Source organism: Aspergillus viridinutans (assembly GCF_018404265.1).
Source record: "Aspergillus viridinutans IFM 47045 DNA, scaffold_3, whole genome shotgun sequence".
Classification (NCBI taxonomy): Eukaryota; Fungi; Ascomycota; class Eurotiomycetes; order Eurotiales; family Aspergillaceae; genus Aspergillus; species Aspergillus viridinutans.
Genome location: NW_025091219.1, coordinates 956,582 through 977,946, shown reverse-complemented (window position 1 = coordinate 977,946; position 21,365 = coordinate 956,582). Strand labels below are relative to the sequence as shown.

The following is a 21,365-nucleotide window of genomic DNA, read 5'->3' as shown; positions in this document are numbered from 1 at the left end:
ACCCACTTCATTCAAATTTGATTCTTATTACCGTCCCCTCAACCCATCAATGATAGCTCGATCCATTTCCCTCTGCGACTCCAGGCTCGCAATCCTCTCATTCAACTTCATAATGGTCTCATCCTTCTTCTTCAGCGCAATTCGTGAGATGTCCCGCCCGCGGATAATCCCCTTAGTTTTCAAATCATGCTTGTTCAGCAGCGCCAACAACTCGTCCTGCGCCTGTTTCGGCACGACCACCTTATGACTTTGCAGGATCTTCAAAGCCTCGAGACCTAGCTCAGACGAATCGTCATGCGCATCCGTAGACATCACATTTCTATACCTGCCCGGCGTAGGCGTCATCGAGACCTCCGCCGAAGCCGGCGGCAATCGGGTCTGCGCGCGGGGCGAGAAGATAGACGTAGGCGTAAGCGCGCTCGCACTCTCACTTTCCTCATTTTCCATGTCCGACAGCTTTCGCTTGCCGGGAGACGTGAAGGTTTCGGTCCGCGGCGCTTTGCGAGGCCCACCCTGTCCAAAATCCGGCTGACGAGGCCGCTCAAGCAACTCGGTCAGCTGCTCAGCCTCCGACGAATCATCCCAGCTAAACTCATCCGTATCCTCCGTCATCATCCTGGCCTTTCCGCTCTTCGACGGTGTGGGCGTGCGGTTGACGCTCATCCCGCGGACATCCTGGACCTTTGTGTCCGTCTGTGGCGTGAGAAGGCCGCTTCCTTGCACTGGTGGTTTCGTAGGCGTATTGTTCGCTGGGCGCGGCTCAGTCCGTGAGCTCGAAAGCACGGCTAGTTTCTCCCTCGCTTCTGCGTCGCTTTGCCAGAGAAAGAAGTTGCAGCGCTTGTGTTGGGGTTTCTGGCAGGTGTAGACTGTATCGCTTCAACAATGATTCTGTACTATGCTAGTGAATCCCTTGAGAAGGATACTTACACCATCTCCCATGGTTGACCCCATGGTTCTTTGTTTGCAGCCTGACGGCTGGTGGGCGTTCGGGACAGTTGCACCTCCACACGCCCTCAAGAAAGAGTCCCCGCAATGGGACGGCGGAGCGAGGCGACAGCCCTCCGACCGCACGTTTATGAGGAGAAATCATGGGTGTAGCAATAGAGCAGTATCTCCCATCACATGGTGAGGGCAGATACAACAGCTGAGTAACTTTTTACTATTGTGGTCGTTATGACGCAACGAGTGGAAGCAAACACCTTGCCTGTCGCTATGGAAACTGATAAGCCAAACGTTGCAAAATACTCCGTAGAATCCGGGGAATCGTTCAGAGATGATACTTAGGTGCCTGAGTTGCCTCATTAAAGCCATCATGACCAGGGCCAATCATATTATTAATCACATGATAGCCATTAGTAATTAGGATAAATGATTTAAATTAGATTCTATAAATTAACTAATACTAAGATAATATAGAAAGCCTTTTCTAACTTACCCTTAGGAGTAATAACTATTAATTACCTAAGAAACCTCTTATAACTATCTTTAATAAGTTATAATTAATAAAACTTATAATATAACTAGGTTTAATTTAGTTCAAGAAGATTTTAAAATAGTTATATAATTATAATATTTTAGTATTATAATATTATTATTATTATTATTTAGAATTCAGCTAGTATTAGCAATGGATATATATAGATATAAAAGTCTCTAGAATTCTCTATAATAATAATTTATAGGATGTATATAATTAATTACTTATATATATTAGTATTAGAGAGTAATATAATAGAGGCCTATAGTATAAAAATAGATAAAGATAATTTAGGTATAATTAATTTACTATAGATAATAAAGTAAAAGGGGTAATAATGTCACACCCTGGGATCCATCTCTGCTGTTCTCTGCTAGTTAACTACTTTGGGAACAGGGTGATATAGTCCCTGGACTATATCTAATACTTGCCTAAGGCCTACTGACCAGGTAGCCTAAATATGTAATGATATAATAGAGTTGCATAACTGAACCGCTAAAATCGAATCCAACCCTCACCAGTAAGCTTTTATGCTGAGACATCATGGTCGTCCAATTCTGTGAAGATTGTGGGAATCTTCTCGATATCTCCCCCGAGGAGGTTTTGAAGTGCGAGCTGTGCGGAAAGACTGCAAAGAGTATGCTGGTTCTTGTCTCTTATTCAGCTCTTCCGTGGGGCTAACGGATCGATCTTGGAAAGATGAAGCGTTATCTTACACGAGACAATATGTCTCTGAAAATTTTCCATCAAGGCTCAGGAATAAATTGAAATCCAATACTCAGGTGGTCGATCGTAACGTCCTTGGCTCTGGGCCCAGGATCGAAGTGGACTGTGTCAAATGCCCATCCAAGGAGGTGACTTATGCTCAGGTGCAGTTGAGGAGCGCTGATGAAGGAAGCACCATCTTCTACCGCTGCCTGAGATGTGGGCACAGGTAAGCAAACATGATCTATTACTCCCTAATTCTTGTCTCTTATCTGACTAACTCTCGTGACCAGATGGCAGGAAGATAACTGACACGGTCTTGAGAATTGTTTAAACGTTCGGATCAGGTCCTCCCGCCGCCTACCCCTCCTTTAAACGAGCAAGAACTACAAGTGGAAAGAAAGCCCTTCCGTCGCACATGTACTGGTCGATTTCAACGAAACGAGTTATGGACACCTGGAAAATGTCTGCAGAGTCGGACCAGATATCCGTGCACAATTCTGGTAAATCAGAGCATCTAGAGATTATGCTAGCATTGCCATGTAACAACAGTATTTGTGCCCCCAGCGGAAGACACTTCAGGCTATGCAAGACTTGTTAGCACAGGCTGGTGTTCTTGCCATCTCGCTCATTTAGCCAATGCTTATCCCATGTCGCAGATGGTATTATCTCGCTCTTATGAGAGATACGAGAGGACCTCAACGGTCAATTTCAGTAATTGAGACCTGTTCAATTTGTAATGCGGTCAAGGGAGCGCCATTTCTAGCTTACCTTCTTCCCTTCTTTGATACGGCACGCGAAGGAATCTTCAAAATCCAAGTTCTTTTGCAAAGTAAGACTTAACATAGCGTCGTAGCACTCCTGAAAGAAGCTGATCGGCTCCGCACATTCGATGCTACGCGCCAGATTCAATAATTGATGAATATTACCCCATTGTCTCTATTTGGCTCCTGCGGTATTGGGATCGTTTGCTGTTGGTTTGCTGTTGCGTGGCCGTTGAAACTTCTGTTGCCGTAAGCTAACAGAGTCGACAGAGGAATGGACAGACAGAATTCTACCACTAAAGAAGGCCAGGCTGGAGTGGTGCCACTGCTCGTGCGGAAGGGACGAATCATGATATCCGCAATCAGCATGGCTTTCCAGCATTGACTGGTCGAAGAAGAAGAAATTCACCAAGATGGTCTGGGTCCTAGAGGCAGCGTGATGGCAATCTGAATTTTGCACTGTGGTGGAGTATGGATTCATTTATGAGCCGTCATGCACGTAATTAATACACCAGTATCAGAAGAAAAGAGGAGGCAAACACTCTCTCATTAAGATGTAAAAGATTGTCCCTTGGACTGTGTCCACTCTGCAAAATCCCAGAAACTGGGGTCGCCCTGCAATAGTCCCACACTAGCTGAGTATTCCACAAAATCATCTGAAGAAGCATGTATACCCCCGGTCGTCTTCTGATGAAATGATGGATATTTTTCTTATCATGAGATGGAAGATTACAAGTAAGCGTATAGGTACCAGTAGCAGATAAGTAGGTCGTGGTCTTGTCGGAAAAGGAAAGCAGGAGACCACACCGCTGAAGAAAGCATCAGAAGTTTTATGATACTGCCTTTCTTTGTATTTGAAGTGGAATCTAATGAGCTATCCAAGATGTCTATGCTCTGATCTAAAGTATGCAAAGTGCAAGCAAGCAGACAGGCAAGCGTACTCAAAAGTGACTAATTGCAGGGGTATCATCGGGATGAGTCGAGCCTATTCGGCAAGTACCTGCCTTAACATAGCATTAAAAGGCTCCGAGAGCTTGAGAATCTCCTGGACTTCCGGCTTGACCGGTTCTCCCGCGGTACGGCGAAGTTGATCCTGTTTCTTGACACGGCGTCTCCTCTCAGCGGTGATCGGATCAAGGTCGTCCTCTTCCATTTCCTCAGACTGTTCGGATTCCGCGTCGGAAATGGCGAGATCCTGAAGGTCGGCCTGGGAGAGTGTTAGACATGAAAATACAAGCCCTTTGCATTACACATACCTCATCCAAGCCAAAATCACTGCCGCGGAACGTCGCGTTCCCGGGGAAAGACTCGTTACCGGTGCCTTCAGCCGCCATCTTCTGTCGCGTCTTATTCAAGTGCCACCGTTTGCGATCCTCGTGCCACTTGATCAAAGCATTGATCTCCTCAATGGCCTTGGCCTCATCGATCTGCCCGACATCCTTGGCTCCATGGAACAGAGCATTCATGTCAAGCTTACCTCCCTGAGGCCCGTGGCGCAGGAATTCAAGGATATCTTCGATCCAACCCATGAGGGAGGTAAACAAGCCATTATCGTGAAGGTGCACTTCGTGAATGAACTTGTAGAAGTTGTCTTGGTGTCGTTCGCAGAGATCGATGAAGGCCTGGACGGTTTGGTTAGGGTCGGCCGAAACATCCTGCCTGTGACATTTCTCAATCACAGCGATCGTGTCGTCGGCAAATTGCGCAAAATCAGTAATGCTACTGTACACATTCGCCGATTTGTAGACGCGCACTAGGGGCTCGTAGAAAATCGTGAAGAGATCGCGGAATAACTGAAGGGTGACAGGCTCCTCGATGATGCTGAGAATCATTGACTTGTCGCGTTGTCGGGTGTAGAGCTTGAGCAACTGCTTCATGTTCGCGAACCAGTGAGCCCCTTCTTGCATCTCAAGATCCACGTTGTCCACCGCATGATTCCAGGCCACATAGGCATTGAACACCTTTCCAACCTGTTCAGGAGTAAGTTCAGGTGATATGAGCTCCGACCGAAGAATGGCAACGATCAAATCCACATCTTCAGTCGCAGCCTCTGTCCGAATTTCATTCTTGATGTTCTCATCTGCATGCGCGAATGCTTTTAGCTTTCCAGTCAGGACAGGATCGTCAACCTTGGCTGCCAGCGAGTCAATGGACTTTTGGAATTGCTTAATGCCGTCATTTAGAGCCATGGAAAAGATGCGCTGTAGCAGGGACCGCGACCCAAAGGGCTGGGCGAGGAAAAGATCTAGGACACCACTCATCACAGCCGCAGGGTTGGCGATGCGGATGACATTCTTTAGCAGGGTATACGGGACAAGAGAATGTATCCTCTTGAACTGCGCAAACATCTCGGGAGAGTTATCCTCAGCCAGGAATATGTGATAGAGAGTTGCCGCAACCCTAGTTATAGTCAGTCAAGATGGACAAGTTTTTGGAGATCCGGGTCATCAACGCACTCAATTCGAAGCCATTCAGCAAATTTCTGGTACTGAGGACTAAGGTCCGCTATCGTCTTCTTTTCACGAATCTCAGAGAATAATTTCGTTAGACCATCTGAGTTCAAGATGTCAGTAAAGCCGGCTCCTGGGCCATTGTGACTCGTTGCTTACTGCTCTCCACAATATCTCGGCGGAACTGCTCCATGTAGACATCCAATTCCGCCGCACGCTGCCTTGCAATCTCGTAGAACCGCTTCTGCTCCTCAATCCTGATGGCGTCTGCTGCTTTTCTTCTTTCTACATCGGTCAATTCCTCTTCATTCAAGGTGACGGAATTTGCTGTCAGAAACTCCTCCATCGCCTTTGACTCGGAAACTCGCTTGTTCTGCAGCAAAGTGCGTAGAAACGCACGGAGAGAGACGCGCTGTTCCTCCCTGTAAAGTACCGTATCTCTCGGGCTCTCGCTTGAAAGTCTTCCAGACTTTGACGATCTCATGGAGGAGCGCGACAATGAACGACTGTGATGAGGGCCCGGAGCCAGCGTTCGGCCAGCGTACCCCTCGCTAGTATCTTGAGTTGACACGGAAGAAATAGAGGACGCCTCGTCGTCAGCCGAGCCGAAAAGACCAGCACTTGTTGACGACTTATTTTTCCTCGGGAGAGGAGCTAATGTTCTACCCGGAAACTCTGTACGCAGTCTTTTATGAAGTTTTGAGAATTCTCCATATCGCCTGGCCACAAAGATGTCAGGCTTGCCTTCCCGCCGCACACGGAGGATGAATTCCTAGTAAAGTGTCAGTTAATGCGATTATCTTTCAGTCCGTGCTTATCCCTATCACTGACCGCATGTTTATGGTATCGCACTGTCCGCTTGACCGAGGTAACTCGTACCGCTGCCACATTGACATCCCAGCCATGTATCGCATGGCCTTCCGGCATATTCACGAGAAGGCCCGTCTCGTTCGCGCCGCGATCGACCACCTCCATCTCCGAGAATGATATCCGCTCTTCATACCCCGACGCTGTGGGGATTCCGGACACCATCATCAGCTCGACGAGCTTTTCAGCTTTCCGTGCCAGCTTCCTGCGCTTGGTCTCCTCCAAACGGTCTTCCGAGGACGATACATGCTTGTTAGCGAACGACTCGAGGAACTGCACCAGGAACGACGTTAGTTAGTCACACTGACTCTCCGGCTCCCACAGACAACCAAATCGGTGCAATCACATACCACCTGCAACTTATCCTGCCAAAACTCCTTCTCGCGGGCCTGGTCGAGGAAAGGGAACTTGCGCACATGATGCACAAAGATGTATCGCAGAATCGGCAGTTCAGAATCAACGGGGGCAACTTCCCCGAATTCAGATTTGAATGGAGCGCCGAAGCGGTGGAGGGCCGTCGGGGAGTTCAGCTCGGTGATTTCGTTGCGCACTTGACGGGCGATCAACTCGCGCTTCAGATCTGTACGGGTTAGCAAGGCCTCCTCGGCCAGAATTTAACCGAATGGAGACGATTCTCACAGTGCTCTTGCTTTCCCGTCAGAATTTGCCCTGGTGGTACATGAGTTGATAGCGGCCGACCGGCTGACTTGAGACGGTCGGCATCATGGGAGGCGGGGTTTGCGTCAGGCATGTCGAGCCAGGGGATCTATCACTTCGATCCGTTCGTTCAATCGACTCGTTCAGAGACCATTCACCTCGCAAGGAAGAGTATGGTGCTTCACTTCGGCGCAAGTAATGGCCAGAACCCGTCTGCCTAATGTATGACCGGACGTTGTTTTGGGGTAAGCAGAATGACGTCTCCGCTTTCAGCGCCAAGCGTTCAGGACAAAGTCCTTGTCGGGTGACCGAATATAAGAAAAGGTAGAAGAAAAATAATAAACTGAATACCTCTCGTAGAATCCGAAGAAACTGTATGAAGGCTGAAAATTACTCAGCAGGACCTATTAAAGAGTTCGTTAAAGGAAAAGAGGTACTCCGTAGAGAAATTAGAACAGGGGAGTCGATTCCGCAGGTGTCGTCACAATGGATCCAGGTCCAATTTGCACTGGTACGAATCATAGTATTACATATCGAGGGGTACCTTCGAACCCTCTTTTCTTTTCTTATTAGGCAGAGTGAAAACCTCATTTTTGAATTTTCGTGCTGCCACTGACGCGTCCAGCACTCCAGTTGAGAGGGGCTCAGCCTTGTAGCCCCCGCTATTGTAATGAGGTGCTAATTTCGATGGTAATGGATCGTCGATGCCTAGAGCGGGATCGACGTCGAATGCCAGTGGAGTGGTATCCATACCGCTACCGTAAAAGGTAAAAACATGACATTCAGCCAAGTACATAGAACAAAAATAGGGGACAAAATTATTACTTTGTATTAGAATGACAACTAGACGATGTATGTTGCTTTCCGGACACCTTGACCAGTTCGGCAGTCAAGAAACACAGCCACCAGGCAGAGATTTCATGATCGCATCTATCTATGATTGAGTGGGCATATGATCCAGTGGCAGGTAGACTATCAACATGGTCCCCTGTTGAGATGAGCCAAGGTAAATGCTCTTCTAGAATAGTCAATCCGTCCGCCATATTACGGATCAAGGGTGCTACCGCGGAGACATCTCGTGTCCGCCGTAAGAGTCCGATGGTCGAATCGCTGACAGGATGCCAACAAGATTTACATCTTCATGCAGGCTACTTATTTCCTTAAGATACCTTGTGCTGATCACAAAAAAAGTGCTCTTCATAAGTACGCACTGACATTTTAGAGGAATCATTTGGGCTTCTAGATAAGAAGTGATCCTTGACAAATCATTCAGCGCAGAGTATTGCTTGGTGGAATAGATAGTCATGCATGGGGTGATTAAAAAATCCAAGTTACATATCAACGTCGACTCGGGCCTGGAATAACCGTAAAGAGTGACTGGCAAGAAAAGGTCAAGCCGGTAACAGAACATGCCGCACTCGTAGATGGATGACAAGGTTGTCAATAGCGGTGATCCCAGTTATAACCATACCCGCTTTCAAAAGGAAAGAAACAAATACACGGCCCTTCCGATGGTTCCAGACTCCAGAAGTAGCAACTTAAAGAACAAAGCCAAGAAGATCGAGTATGGCCGGCGAAATTAGAAATGTTCCATCTCCATATCTTGGGGCCACCCCTGAGTCATATAATTGAGATCCTGGGTATTGAGAGAGGGGAACATTTGATTCGCGTTGTGGAGCGTCGAGAGATGGCATGTAGCGGACACGTCCACAGAACCAGCCCCAAAATTGGCATTCTGGTCGAAAAGCATAAAATCCGCCTTGTTCTGGTAGCTGGGATCGAAAAGATCTGAGACGCCTTCATCGACGTGGCAAGAGTCGGGCGTGTAGAGGGGATTCTCTGCTTTCTGGACCGGGAGCGGAGAAGGATTCGAGATGGAGGGGTCTCGAGAAAAGGAGTTCAAAGCACTCATCGGGACCGAGTGCTCTGGTGTGAGCATCTGCATGGTCAGAGTTGTGAACTCTTCCTCGACATTCTGAGCGTCAAGCTGGCTCCAAGCCAGGTCGAAGTTCAGGCTGCTGCTATCGGTGGATGCCACTGGCGACGTATCGAATCCCATGGTTCCATTGATCAAGTCCGGCACTGGAGACGCGGAGTCGAATGATTGACGATCGAAAGCCAGGGGAATGAGGCCATTAGGGTCAGCCCCCTCGAGCTGGGACTGAAACGCTTGGAAGTCCAACGAGGTGGTTGGCAGCGGGCTGAAACCATTTACCCCAGCGGCTAGATCCTCGAATGGGCTATTCGTAGTGAAAAGCGGGAAGTCGCCGCTACTTGTTTGGGTAGGGGGATCCGCGAATGAGAACGGTGGGTTCTGAGGGTAAGCAGCGACGGGTTCGAAGGGCGAGGGTGCGGAACCGGTAAGGGGTGTTGCAATGTCCTGAGCCTTCGAGCTAGGAGTAGAAATGCTAGGAGTCTGGGGCGTAGTTCCGTTGGGAGTCTTCTTGCTGCTCCTGCCATTATGCTTGGAGCGAACGTAATCCCACCCGTGAGCCTTCTCCATGTGCTGCTTGCAGTTACTTTCTCTCTTCGATGAGTAGGTACATGGCGCGAATTTGCACTTGTACAAAGCTGGGGCTCTGGAGTGCTTGTCATTGATGTGGCGGTCTCGCTCCTTCTCCGTTGGCCATCCAATTTCGTGATATTTGCAGGAAGGCTCGGAGCACTTCCATGGACGAGAGTGCGTCTTCTCGTGTTTACTGGAGTCGGTCAGCAAGGTGTTTCGAATAGATTGTAGGTCAGGGGGGCGAAGCAATCAGTAACAGCACTTACGTAAGATCACAAGGTCTTTTGAAAACCTTGTCACAGTCTTTGCACTTCTGGTTAATGTCCATGGGAGGTGCATTCTTCTTGCGACGAGCCATGGATCGCTCAACACCCTCATCGACGGAGCGAAGGCTGAGAGAACGCTTCATAGCAGGAACAGCATTCTCCTCGTAGGGCTTGCCTGTACGCAGCGAGACCATCTCGCCATCCTTGTGAACCACGAGTTCAGCAGGTCGTCCGTTCTTGGATAATCCACCCTCCAGGGTAACACGTTCACTGCGGACAATGTTAAACCTTGCAAACCACCCAGAGGGCGGGGACATAACATACTTTGGAGCACTAGCCTTTGCACTGTCCTGTGCTGGTTCTCCATTGGAAGGCATGCTGCTTCGGGACTCATTAATCATAGCTGCATATCGGCGAATCTGTGCGACGAGATCAAGGAAGTAGCCGTTAGTGTAAGGCCTGTCTGCTGGCAGCCGTTGATCGCGTTCGTTGAGATGATAGACCGACGTATGAAGACACTGAATCGTAAATTCGCAAAAACGGAGGTACGAAGCTCTGGAAGCCGCGTAATTCTTCAAATGAGGAAATAAATGAGCAATGCACCTGACGCCATTCCCTTTTTGAAAATCACTTACTGGTGCCAACCACAAGAGTGTCTTTTCGAGATCACGAAGACAGCCGATTTCTCTGTCTACAATTCGCTGAGGGATACTTTGAACGAGGGGATGGAACGGCTTCAATCTCTCTTCCTTGAGTATGGGCTTGATGACAAGGCGTTCAATCTGCTTGCATGCAGGCAATTCCAGTTGACGCTTCTGAGATTGCTTAGCATCGAAAGCCGAGATAGAGCTTGTGATGGCCGATTGAGTCATTCGAGTAGCAGCTTTGGCAGACGACTGAGATTCGTATGATAACTGCCCAGCTTTCACTATAACAAGCATGTTAGTAAAAGGAAATGCGGCAGAAGGCTTACTAAAAGAACATACCTTTACTTTTGTCCGAGGCCGACATGTTCTCACTGCTGACGGAAGTGCCCAGTCCACTGTCCGAGGCATGGCAATGGCTCTTGCGTACCTTGGAAGGAGCGTCTAGCTGGGAGGATTGAGCAGGTTTGCTGGCTCGGTCCGCCATTGACTGAGAGTCGATGTGGGCTTGAAGGATGGCTCGAGGAACAGGAAGATCGTCTCCGTTGTTCTTGTCGGAGAGAGGAGAAGATGGTTCCAAGGAGTTGAGGTTAAGATTGTTCAGGTAGTCGACCATGCGCTTCTCTCGGGCGGCGATGGCCTCTAGGCTTCTGGGGCATGTAGGTGAGCGCTGGGGCAGAGACCTAAAGCTAAGCACCGGATCAAGATCGTCTGAGGGTGGTGGGGAAGGTGAATGGAACGTTTCCCCTTTCCTCAAGCTCAAACTTGGTGACGACGATGACGAGTCCGCGACATAGCTTTCCAGTGATGTCGAAGAAGAAAGGGAGGGGGGTGCTGTCTTTAAGGGACGCCGACGCGGGTGAACCCGGGTATGCTCAGCCTGCGAGGTCGACATGGCTGAAAAAGGCAAGCACGAGTCACAGTGCAGGGCAGACTTAGCAAGTCAGCGGAAGAGAACAGATTGGCCCAAATGCTAGGGTGCCGGCTAGACCAGCAAGTCTGTGACTCACCTGGTGCGATGTAATAAACGTATTCAGGAGGATGACTACCCTGGTGATTCAAATGACGTACATGCGAGTCAATGGCTTGGTCTCCATCAAGAATTAGCTATTTAATCCCAGAAAAGAGACGAGGGTGAAGCAACAGACGAAGGAGTAAAATCTAAACTGAAGGTGCAACACTTGCCGTAATGACAGTTGGCTGCGGATGGAGAGAATGACCAAGTTGGTAGATGAACCCTTGACGGCAGCGCGATACTCTCTATGATGATCGTATTTCCACACTTGGTAGAGTTGGGTGAAAGGCAAGGACCCCAGCAACGTTAAATAGTACTACGACACCGGGTGACCAAGAAGTAGGCGACAGGCGTTGGAGCGAACTAGGACAGATAATAAAGGATGGAGACAATCTCGCTCGAAAGTCATATATCGAGAGATGGACAAAGTCTATATCGAGGTAAATGGCGACCTTCAATGTCCGAATTCTCTCTATTTTGACGTTAAAAACCACAGCAAAGGCGACTATCGAAAATGGGAGGAAGGGCAAAGTTGAGCGCACAGGTAAGGCGATGAAAATGTGATGATAAGAATAATGATCGTGATGATGGATTCGAGGGAGGATGGCATGAGGGTATGGAATAGTCTATGTCTGGGACGACAGGCTGACATCGGCAATAATGGATGCTGTTCGTCCAGCGCGATCTGCTGGTCCGCAAGCTGAGCTGGTTTCGATGTCTGCCTGATAGACGAGCCACCTAATCCCAGAAAGGGAAAAAGCGAGAAGAATATCCGAGTTCTGATTGGATTGTTATTCATAGCCTCGTTGCGAAGGCCCCACTGTCGTGGGCAATCGGCGTAATCGGCCTAGGTACCTAGTGTATCATACGTATCTGGGGCTGTGATCCTGGTTGTATTTTACTACTCCATTACGGATCGAAAGGGCAAATTCCTGCTGGAGTGACACAAATATCATGTTATACCAGGGAATTACGACATCAGTCTAATGCGATTGCCATTTGGCTCCATTTCCACCCTATTTGGCCCTCTTAAGGGGTTTCTTTTTACTTTCTAAAGTCCTTTGATTCAGGTATGGATTATCGGCTAACTAGTTTTGGAGTATGTAGGTATGATGACAGTTAAAAGCTCTGAATCTGAATGGGTCGGAAGTTGAACAATCCGAAAATGAGGACCAACGGAGTCGGACACTTTGGGACCCCGACTGAGCCTTGGAAGACAAAGGGGCGGAACGACTCGTACTTTTGTCACTTTGTAAGGATGTTTCTTACGAGCGCAATACGAGTACCTAGGTATCTTTTTACTCTTCCGTAGCGCTTCGAAAAGTGGCCGAAATGACCACTCAAAACAAAACATAAGAAGAAATTAGTATGTACGCAGTAGGCAAAAGGAATCTTTGGGAAAATTATATACTTGGAATTGTTTCTCATAATTATCCCTAAAGCCATGTCGAAAACATTTCCCGTTTAGATGGTCATGGTTGTCACGGTCGTTACAGTCGTTACCGTGGTCATGTCTCAGAATCTGCTTTTTGGACAACTGGTTTCTCATCCTGGCTCAAACACGACAGGGATCCTGGACTCGCTCACATGGGGATATGATTCGACGTTCCTCCTTATTCCATGGATAACGATTCGATCTTCCCTTAATAATCATCTTTAGCATCTCAACACGTCCAGTAAGTGAGGGCCTCGTAGCCAGAAGACAACTTACGCAGCGCCTATCCAACAGCGCGTAGGCAGCTCAGTTTCGAGTGGTTACGTACTTGGCTGCACCCACCCATGTCAAGTATGTGGCTATGTGCGGAGTCTTTGAGCCTCATCCCTCTTTCACAGAGTCTGGCCACTCTCGGCGAAGCCTCTGACATAAGGGAGCTCGACCGCTCAAATCCGGCCTGGATCCAATCAGAATCTCCGGATTATCGCCAGATGTCGGTGACGGTTTCTGTACTCAGTAGGGAGTACTTCGTTCTCCCTAAGTCTTGAAGTGAACAACTGGCATCGTCTGATACCTTCTGCCGATCGGCTCCACGGTTGGGGCTTCAGAGTTCAGGCCACCGTTCCTCTCCAGACACACACTGGATACTCAGGCAGTTGAACGGGAAGCTCAAGTGTTTGGCATGAGAAGGAATTCTTATTATTATTCCCATGCCTTTGGCGGCCATTATCATGGTGGCTTGATTGACTCCGCCACACTTGGCGAAGCTAAGGAACAAACCCCGACATAACAAGGTATGGAGTGCGTTACTTGTGTCACGAAGTCGTGGACTTTGACTATTCCAAGCTGTCATACGCTTAACTGTCCCTTTACTCTCTGTGTGCTCTCCCGGCTCCCATTGAGGATGGACTATCTAGAGCCCTGTATGGACGCGATCTGCTACAGCCATCCACGCTCCAGAGACACTGCCGCTTCCACAGTCAGCAGATATAAATGCTGGGGATATCATCTCAAATATTGAGCTTCTCCATCGTTGCCTTGCCCAATTGATCAATTCCTTGCCGCTGGATAGGGCTCTGCTTTGCGCCAAACGAATCAAACCAGGATGTTACAGACTCTTGCACCCGACGTGTAACTGGCTTTCTACAACGCCTGCCTCCGTAGAGTACCTGGGCATCGGTTATCTACAAGGCCGTGTAGTACAAGGGACCAAGCAGAACACATCAGTTATGGTTGCTGTAAATAACCCCTCCAGTATTGGGACTATCCCTAGCAAAACTGAGGTTCTATTTGTCATCCTCGGCAAGTCCCCGGAATCTCGAAAGTCCCCTGCCTATCATCCATGAAGACCAAAAGCTAGGTAAACATGCTCTAACACCGGCCATGCTCCTTTGGTATATTTCATTCAAGCATCTTCAGGCTGAAATCATTTTACGTGACTTGAACTATCCCAGTGGTCTTCTTTCTCTACGAACCTTAGCACACGATCTGGAACTTGCCTTGCAGTATTCAGCAATCACAAAGCAGATTGTCCAAGAGGTGCTGGCCATGATTGGATAGGTGCGGTCATCCGCCCACCAGCACGTCTTCGTCAGGACTATGCAGGTCTCTCGGCGGTACTCTAGGCACGCAACAGCAACGAGTTCTCTGCTGTGCCAGTGCCGCTAGATACTGTTCCATCATTGTCACCAGGGATTCTTCTTAGTATCCTTGAGGCCATATACAAGTCGCAATGCCTACGCAATCCTGTCGTCAACACTTGACCTCTCGATTCCTAGCGTTATGGTTTGGCGAGGGATGTCACAAGAGTAAAACAGATCGAGGGCTATCTAGCTTAATCCAACTGAGGCGACGCGACGCAACAAGTCATGGAAACTCTCGAGCATGTATCTGGGAGACAAACGTACCTAGGTTACGAGCGGATCAGGACCATGAATTTTACGTTTATCTAAATCAACTTGCAAGAAGTGTTCCTTGCTGATATATGTACCCAACCACTGTTGTTTGGGCTGAGCTCAGATAGGCCTATCACAGCCTCGGCTTTCTCTTATACTTCCGGCCTGGATATGGAATGGAATGATATTCCCGATCACTCTAATATGAAGGATTCCTCATGGGCCCTGGCGGGAGGCTTCAAGATGGTAGTCTGTACAGTTATGTATGTTGAGAGTTGCGATGCAAACCTACTATAAGGTCGACGATTATCTCCTTCAAATTGGAAACAGCTGCAAGTATGAAGAATGTTCGATCAACAGTCTCTTTTGCTTCCGTTTCATTTGCCAACCGAAGTCGCCGTTTACTGCAATGGCGATCTTGAACCTTGGAGACTGAGGAGAAGGCAAATACTAGGAGCACTACCTATGGGCGGGAATCTCAATGTAGACTTCGTGTTGAAAGGACTACATGCTGTCGTATCTTGGACCATTTATCTTCAAGCACCAGCTATGCTCTTAAAAGAGTGAAAATTGGCTCACGGGTCTTTTTAATGCAGCATTGAGTCCTACACGACAATCCACTTAATCACCGCATCTTGTGAAGCAGCGCAGCTGGACCTCGGCTCGGGAAGTGGCAGAACGCTCGGGCGGTGCCGAACAGTCACTTGCTGCCCCGGACTCTCTCCATCCACTGTTCTTCTGCCCGCACTTGAGCTAGAAAGAATTCTCTACAACATCTGCGGTCATTGTCTGTTGCTTGGTCGTTTTGTGTTCTGTCACTACCAGACAACTAATATGGCTTGTTGACTTGATAAATACACCCTCCCACAATCTTTACACCAGGCCCTGTATCGTCCGCGCCCCTCGGCGATTACCCCGGACACGACACTGCGCCGAGATTCACCATGGACTTTCCACACGTTGACCGTGCATCTGAACAACCAAGACGGCGAAGACGAAATATCGCAAAACGGCGTTTACGCAATAGGGCGCCTATATCTGCGCGGCTAGCTTTGGACAGCCAGCTGCGTGGGAGCATCGGGATTGTGTCTGAGGACCTGGCGAACGACCTCTTTCAGCCGCCCTCCGTAACAGGTGAGTGAGCTGAAAGGCTTTACAGAGCCCGTGGCAAAAGCTACTGCTAGAGTCATATGTCGCTAAGTCGCCGATTGTATTACAGATGACGATGGCATTCGCTATCTTGCCATATCGCCCTATACTCCGGGGTCTAGCGCGGTAGATGATCTGGCGTGGACGATTGTTCCTGTCCGGTTGGAGTCTTTAGATCGTTCCCGTCCCTCGCCGCTCCCGCACTCGACGGTCCTTTTTCCGGATTCCGCAGACTCCCTCCAGGCGTTCATACAGACTCTGACCAAACTCGATCCTACGCGCCACTCTCTGCAAGCGCAGCGTGTTGTGGAGATCCGAGCTCTAGACGTCGTTCCTTTGCACTTGGATACTGTTTATGTAACGGTAGAGCGGGACTTGCTTCGGAACCATGATGATGTGCAGAGCAGATTCGGTGGCGGGTTTACCACGAATATGCACGGACCGAACGGGCTCTGGGCAAAGGCGGGAAAGGGCCTGGAGCCGAAGAGATTCACGAAGAAAGCGGCGGCTGAGGTGGAGGAAAGACTTACGGCTGCCGTCAGAGAAGCTCTAGGGACACAGAAAGTGGTGCATACCGGCGATGTACTACCGCTCCCACTCCCACCACATCCAATCACCTACGCTCCGGCCCCTCCTGCTCACATTTCGTTCTGCGAACCCGTGTCTCAAGGCTTGCTTGCATCTACGACCAAGATTGTTCTCATTCAATCCCGCCCACAGGGCCACAGGGCGCAAAGGAATCTACGGTCAAGGCCGGGGCTGCTCAAGCAGGTCGCGGAAGACGAGGCGGACGATACATCAAACGAGCAATTTTACTCGGCCGCGGAAGACAAGCCCAGTGAGAGCGGGACCGAAATGGAGAGCACAACTCCGCCTGATGATTCGGAAACCGAGGGTTCGGTCGGCAATGCGAGTGACACCTCGGATGACTCGCTGGAGGATATGATCTCGCTGGCAGCCCCGGAACTTCCGCAACCACCCTCCGGCGTTTTGTCCTCAATCACTTCCGCTACACCCCGTGCTGGTGGTCGGAGACTTGATGGCATTCACACCCCTGGGTCTGTGGCATCTAACTTTACGTCGGCGACTTTGCGCCCGGGGAGAGGACCCAGCAAAGTTTTCAAGGCGGAAGGTTTACTTCATGGGATTCCCATCGAGCTCCTACACCCCAGGCCTCGGGAAGACGATGACCCGGAGTCATTCATCTATGTGGACATCAGCACGCTTGCGAAAATCGGCTGTTTTTCCGGGGACTGGGTGAGAATCGAGGCCACAGAGGAACCCCAGACGAATATATTCTCGTCGATCCAGCTCGGAAGCTTTAACGAGCATGAGGAAGAGCATGGTAATTGGCGACCAGTAAAAATCTATGGCTTGCCAGGCCTTCCGTCTGCCAAACCTAGGTATTCGATCAACCAATCTTCTGACAGGCGTCCTAGCATCTCGCAACGCCCTCCTCTGCGCCTCACTCCGTCGGTCTATGCTTCTCCATTGCTGTTGAACAATCTTGAGAACACGAAATATGTGCGCATCTCGCCGATGGCATTTGTCACGGGTAATGGCCCTTCGAAGTCCGCTATTCTGCATCAAGTCAAGGTCAGCTCGGCCAGGCAGCCGCCTTTGGCCAAGGAGGTGAACCTCTTGAAGGTTTCTACGCCGCTCTCTATGGATCGTGTCCTGCAGCCGGCCTTGTTCGCAGGACTTAAGCAGTATTTCGAGTCGAAAAGGCGGATCTTGAAAAGCGGTGATCTTGTTGGCATCAGCGTTGATGAGGGACTTGGTAGAGCTGTTTTCTCTGGTGCCGCAGCCATGGATGCAAGCACTCCAGACGAAGATTTGACAATACGTTTTAATCAAGCCAATGAGTCCGCGCAGGGCGGTGTGAAAAAGGTTGGCGTGGCATGGTTCCGCGTCGCTCATGTGGTTCCCGGCAAGTCCGAGGATCAGGATGAAGACGATCAATGGGGAGGGGTAGCCGTTATTGACTCTGCGACGACTAGGATGGTGCAGGCTGGAAGCGATGTTAGCCGGGTTCCAGGCACCTTGGGGAATGGTTGGGAGTACTGGCTTGGGGTGAAATCCGTACCAAAGTCCATTAGCAATGCGCCGGCCCCCCATGGTCTAGTCACTGAGCCACCGCAGCCGTTCATACCGCCATTGCAAAAACGGATCCGCGAGCTCATGGCAGTGGCAACGAGTCCTCGCGCTATTCAGCTGGGAATGAAACCTGTTGTGATTCTTTTGAGGTCGCAGCAAAGACATATTGGAAAGGCTACCGTCGCAACGCGCGCGTGTGCAGACATTGGCCTTCATACCTTTCCTATTTATGCCTACGACATCCTGACTGAGGGCGGCGCCAATGGCGGCGACGTGAAAACAGAAGCCTACCTTAAAGCGAGAGCCGAGCGGGCGTTTCACTGTGGATCGCACTGCACAGCGCTTCTCATCAAGCACATTGAGGTGATGACTGCCGATAGAATCGTGTCGGCGATGGCAGAAATCCTTGCAGACGCGAGAGTTGTTATTGCCACAACCACGGATGTAGAGCAGATCCCAGAAGGAATCCGCAGCATGTTCACTCACGAATTCGAAATGACTGCGCCAGAGGAGAAGGAGCGCGAGGGCATTCTCCGGAATGCTGTCGCCGAACGAAGCATCAGACTGTCACCCGACGTCGACTTGGGATCGGTAGCTCTGAAGACTGCCGCTCTGGTTGCAGGTGATTTAGTTGATGTCGTCGAAAGAGCCTCAGCCATCAGAACCGCCCGCCTGGAAAAATTAGCGGAGACGGCAAGCAACGTCGCGTCAGGATCCAAAGTCAGTGTCAGGGACGTGCTTGTCTCTGGCGGCGATGCCGCACGAGCTGTCACCAAGGCCGATTTCGACGCCGCTGTTGAAGCTGCAAGGAAGAATTTTGCCGACTCCATTGGGGCCCCCAAGATTCCAAACGTCAGTTGGGAGGACGTGGGCGGACTGACTAATGTCAAGGATGCCCTGGTTGAAACGATTCAGCTGCCCCTTGAAAGACCCGAGCTCTTCGCCAAGGGCATGAAGAAGCGCAGTGGTATTCTGTTCTATGGTCCTCCCGGTACCGGAAAGACCTTACTTGCCAAGGCCATTGCCACCGAATTCTCCCTCAACTTCTTCTCCGTCAAGGGTCCCGAGCTGCTCAATATGTACATTGGTGAATCCGAGGCGAATGTGCGGCGAGTGTTCCAGCGCGCCCGGGATGCTCGGCCTTGTGTTGTTTTCTTTGATGAGCTGGACTCGGTCGCGCCGAAGCGTGGAAACCAAGGTGATAGTGGCGGTGTGATGGACCGCATCGTCAGTCAGTTGCTTGCCGAGCTAGATGGAATGAATGGAGGTGAAGAGAACAGCGGGGGGGTATTTGTTATCGGCGCCACCAATCGTCCCGACCTACTGGATACGGCCCTTTTGCGTCCTGGCCGTTTCGACAAGATGCTCTACCTTGGTGTTTCCGATACACATGAGAAACAAGCTACAATCCTTGAGGCTTTGACGAGGAAATTCACACTCGACCCCGAAGTGTCGCTGCACCGGGTCGCCGACCGGCTTCCCCTTACTTATACGGGTGCCGATCTGTATGCCCTGTGCTCCGACGCTATGCTCAAGGCTATCACGCGCAAGGCGACAGCGGTGGACGAGAAAATCAAGCAGCTACCGGGCGGGCCGGTTAGTACTGCATACTTCTTTGACCATCTCGCAACGCCGGATGACGTCGCTGTCATGGTGACGGAGGAAGATTTCAACCGGGCTCAGAGCGAGATGGTTCCCAGCGTCAGGTATGTTACTGGTCAACACTTGATAAGATTACTGAACGACATTTTGCTAATATCCCTGCAGTGCCAAGGAACTGGAACATTTCGAGCGGATTCGGCGACAATTCGAATCCGATGACAAGAAGCAGGAGCCGCAGAGCACAGGGTCAGGGTCCAAGGCGCCGCAGACCATCGGCGACGCTCTTGAAGCGCTCAGGCTGGGGGGCCAGCTTGATGGATTCATCGCTGGACCAGTTACGAATGGAGACCAACCTTCTCCTGGCGGTGGCAAAGGTAAAGGGAAGGCCGGGTCGGCGATGATGCGAAGTGTCAGCGGCCAATCTACAAGCAGCAAGGGCAAGGGCAAATGGAAGAATAAGACGGTCTCGGGTGGAGGCGGAGAGTCTGATTCCTCGCCCGATGTTGCCAATGGGGATGACGACTACATTGTCCGGACGGATCACTTGGTGAATTCTACGGACGGAGCGAAGTAGGGCTGTGGCCTTGTTGCAATGGAATGAGACGAGGGATGAGCATAGCGTATAGTTGGAGGGTTGATATTCTCCATGTTGCATGTATATATTATGTTTGCATCAGATGCTGTATCTATACCAGGTGTCATTATTCCGCTGTGGATCGGAATTGACCGTGTTTATGCCTCTATCAGTCTCTCAACGAACGTTGATGATATGAATGGATTCGTCATAGAGTGCCTGTGTGGAGTTGTCTGGCCGTGTCCTCACGTGGGAGACCTCCACGAGACACTCCACTCTACTCCGTACTTTGCTGCTAGTCTCCAACTACTTGGTAGACTACGGACTACGGAGTACTTACCCAAGAATGAAGGCTTATCGGGATCCGTGTGTCAATTCGGTCGATAATTAACAAATCGCCTCCGGTGAGCCATCAGCGATCTGCAACTAGTCCACTGAACTCCGTCATCCCATATATATATCCTCTCAGGCAGACCCGACTATCGAGACTCATTATCTATCTCTGTGTCGAAATATGAATCATCAATTGTGATTGCTGAATGCTATCTCGGAAATGCTCCGTCGCCAAGTGATACCTCCCTTCACCCCCAGTCTGCATAAGCTTTCTAGAACCAGGCAAAATCCCCGACCAAGAGCCCAAGACTCCGACAAACGTTAAGAAAACCTAGAGATCGTCCACTTCTTTTTTTCGCCTCCTTTGTTCTAACTGGCCATTGGCGCCGTGTCTTCGGCGACTTGGGCGAGTTATCGTCTGCTACAGACTACAGTACTTATCTGCCGTATCTGCCACTGCATACACGCATGGTTTTTGTCGGCCGAAAAGGTACCCTCTACGGAGGAGGTACGTTTTGGAGTAGACCCGGGTCCTATCAGTTTAGTATCATAGGGTCCCAGACTCTCAGTCGCTGTGAATCCTGTAATGCTGTTGCGATTACCCCATATCCATTATGTAACAGTTGAATTCCCCCGCGATCAGCTGGTGGGCCTTGTAAGGGACAATCTGGCGTACAGAGTACATCCCAGGAATCCAGCTTCCGGCGATGGCAAATAGCATAACGAAGTAGACTAATGACTGAAAGGGTCAGATTGAACAAGGTTTCACTTAACTTTTGAGGCTTTTCCAGCAAGTAGACTACCTGCAACCTATCTAGTACCTACCTTAGGCTCTACCTAAGACTGCCAGAATTGAGTTTCCCCCGGCTGGGGTAAATCCTAGCACGCAACTTACTTATAACCTGACGCTATTGCTGCTCTGCTCTTCA

At 49.9% G+C, this 21,365-nt stretch overlaps 4 protein-coding genes across 4 annotated transcripts; 1 reads left to right on the top strand and 3 right to left on the bottom strand.

Moving 5' to 3' along the window:
- Positions 1–27: 27 nt before the first annotated feature.
- Aspvir_005287 (uncharacterized protein) lies at positions 28–1,090 on the bottom strand (the record flags this gene model as incomplete). Its single annotated transcript, XM_043268506.1, has 2 exons — positions 28–866; positions 928–1,090. 2 exons carry the CDS (start codon positions 1,088–1,090, stop codon positions 28–30), a joined length of 1,002 nt encoding a protein of 333 aa, XP_043124441.1.
- Positions 1,091–3,931: 2,841 nt separating this feature from the next.
- On the bottom strand, positions 3,932–7,014 carry Aspvir_005286 (PX domain-containing protein; the record flags this gene model as incomplete). Its single annotated transcript, XM_043268505.1, has 7 exons — positions 3,932–4,153; positions 4,203–5,346; positions 5,403–5,499; positions 5,556–6,168; positions 6,228–6,536; positions 6,614–6,843; positions 6,903–7,014. The coding sequence occupies 7 exons, from the start codon at positions 7,012–7,014 to the stop codon at positions 3,932–3,934; spliced, it is 2,727 nt and encodes a 908-aa protein (XP_043124440.1).
- Positions 7,015–8,499: 1,485 nt separating this feature from the next.
- ace1 (putative C2H2 transcription factor (Ace1)) lies at positions 8,500–11,231 on the bottom strand (the record flags this gene model as incomplete). The annotated part of the gene is made up of 4 exons (XM_043268504.1): positions 8,500–9,619; positions 9,693–10,264; positions 10,328–10,620; positions 10,679–11,231. The coding sequence occupies 4 exons, from the start codon at positions 11,229–11,231 to the stop codon at positions 8,500–8,502; spliced, it is 2,538 nt and encodes an 845-aa protein (XP_043124439.1).
- Positions 11,232–15,625: 4,394 nt separating this feature from the next.
- On the top strand, positions 15,626–20,103 carry pex6 (AAA family ATPase peroxin 6; the record flags this gene model as incomplete). Its single annotated transcript, XM_043268503.1, has 3 exons — positions 15,626–15,815; positions 15,901–19,633; positions 19,695–20,103. The coding sequence occupies 3 exons, from the start codon at positions 15,626–15,628 to the stop codon at positions 20,101–20,103; spliced, it is 4,332 nt and encodes a 1,443-aa protein (XP_043124438.1).
- Positions 20,104–21,365: the final 1,262 nt, after the last annotated feature.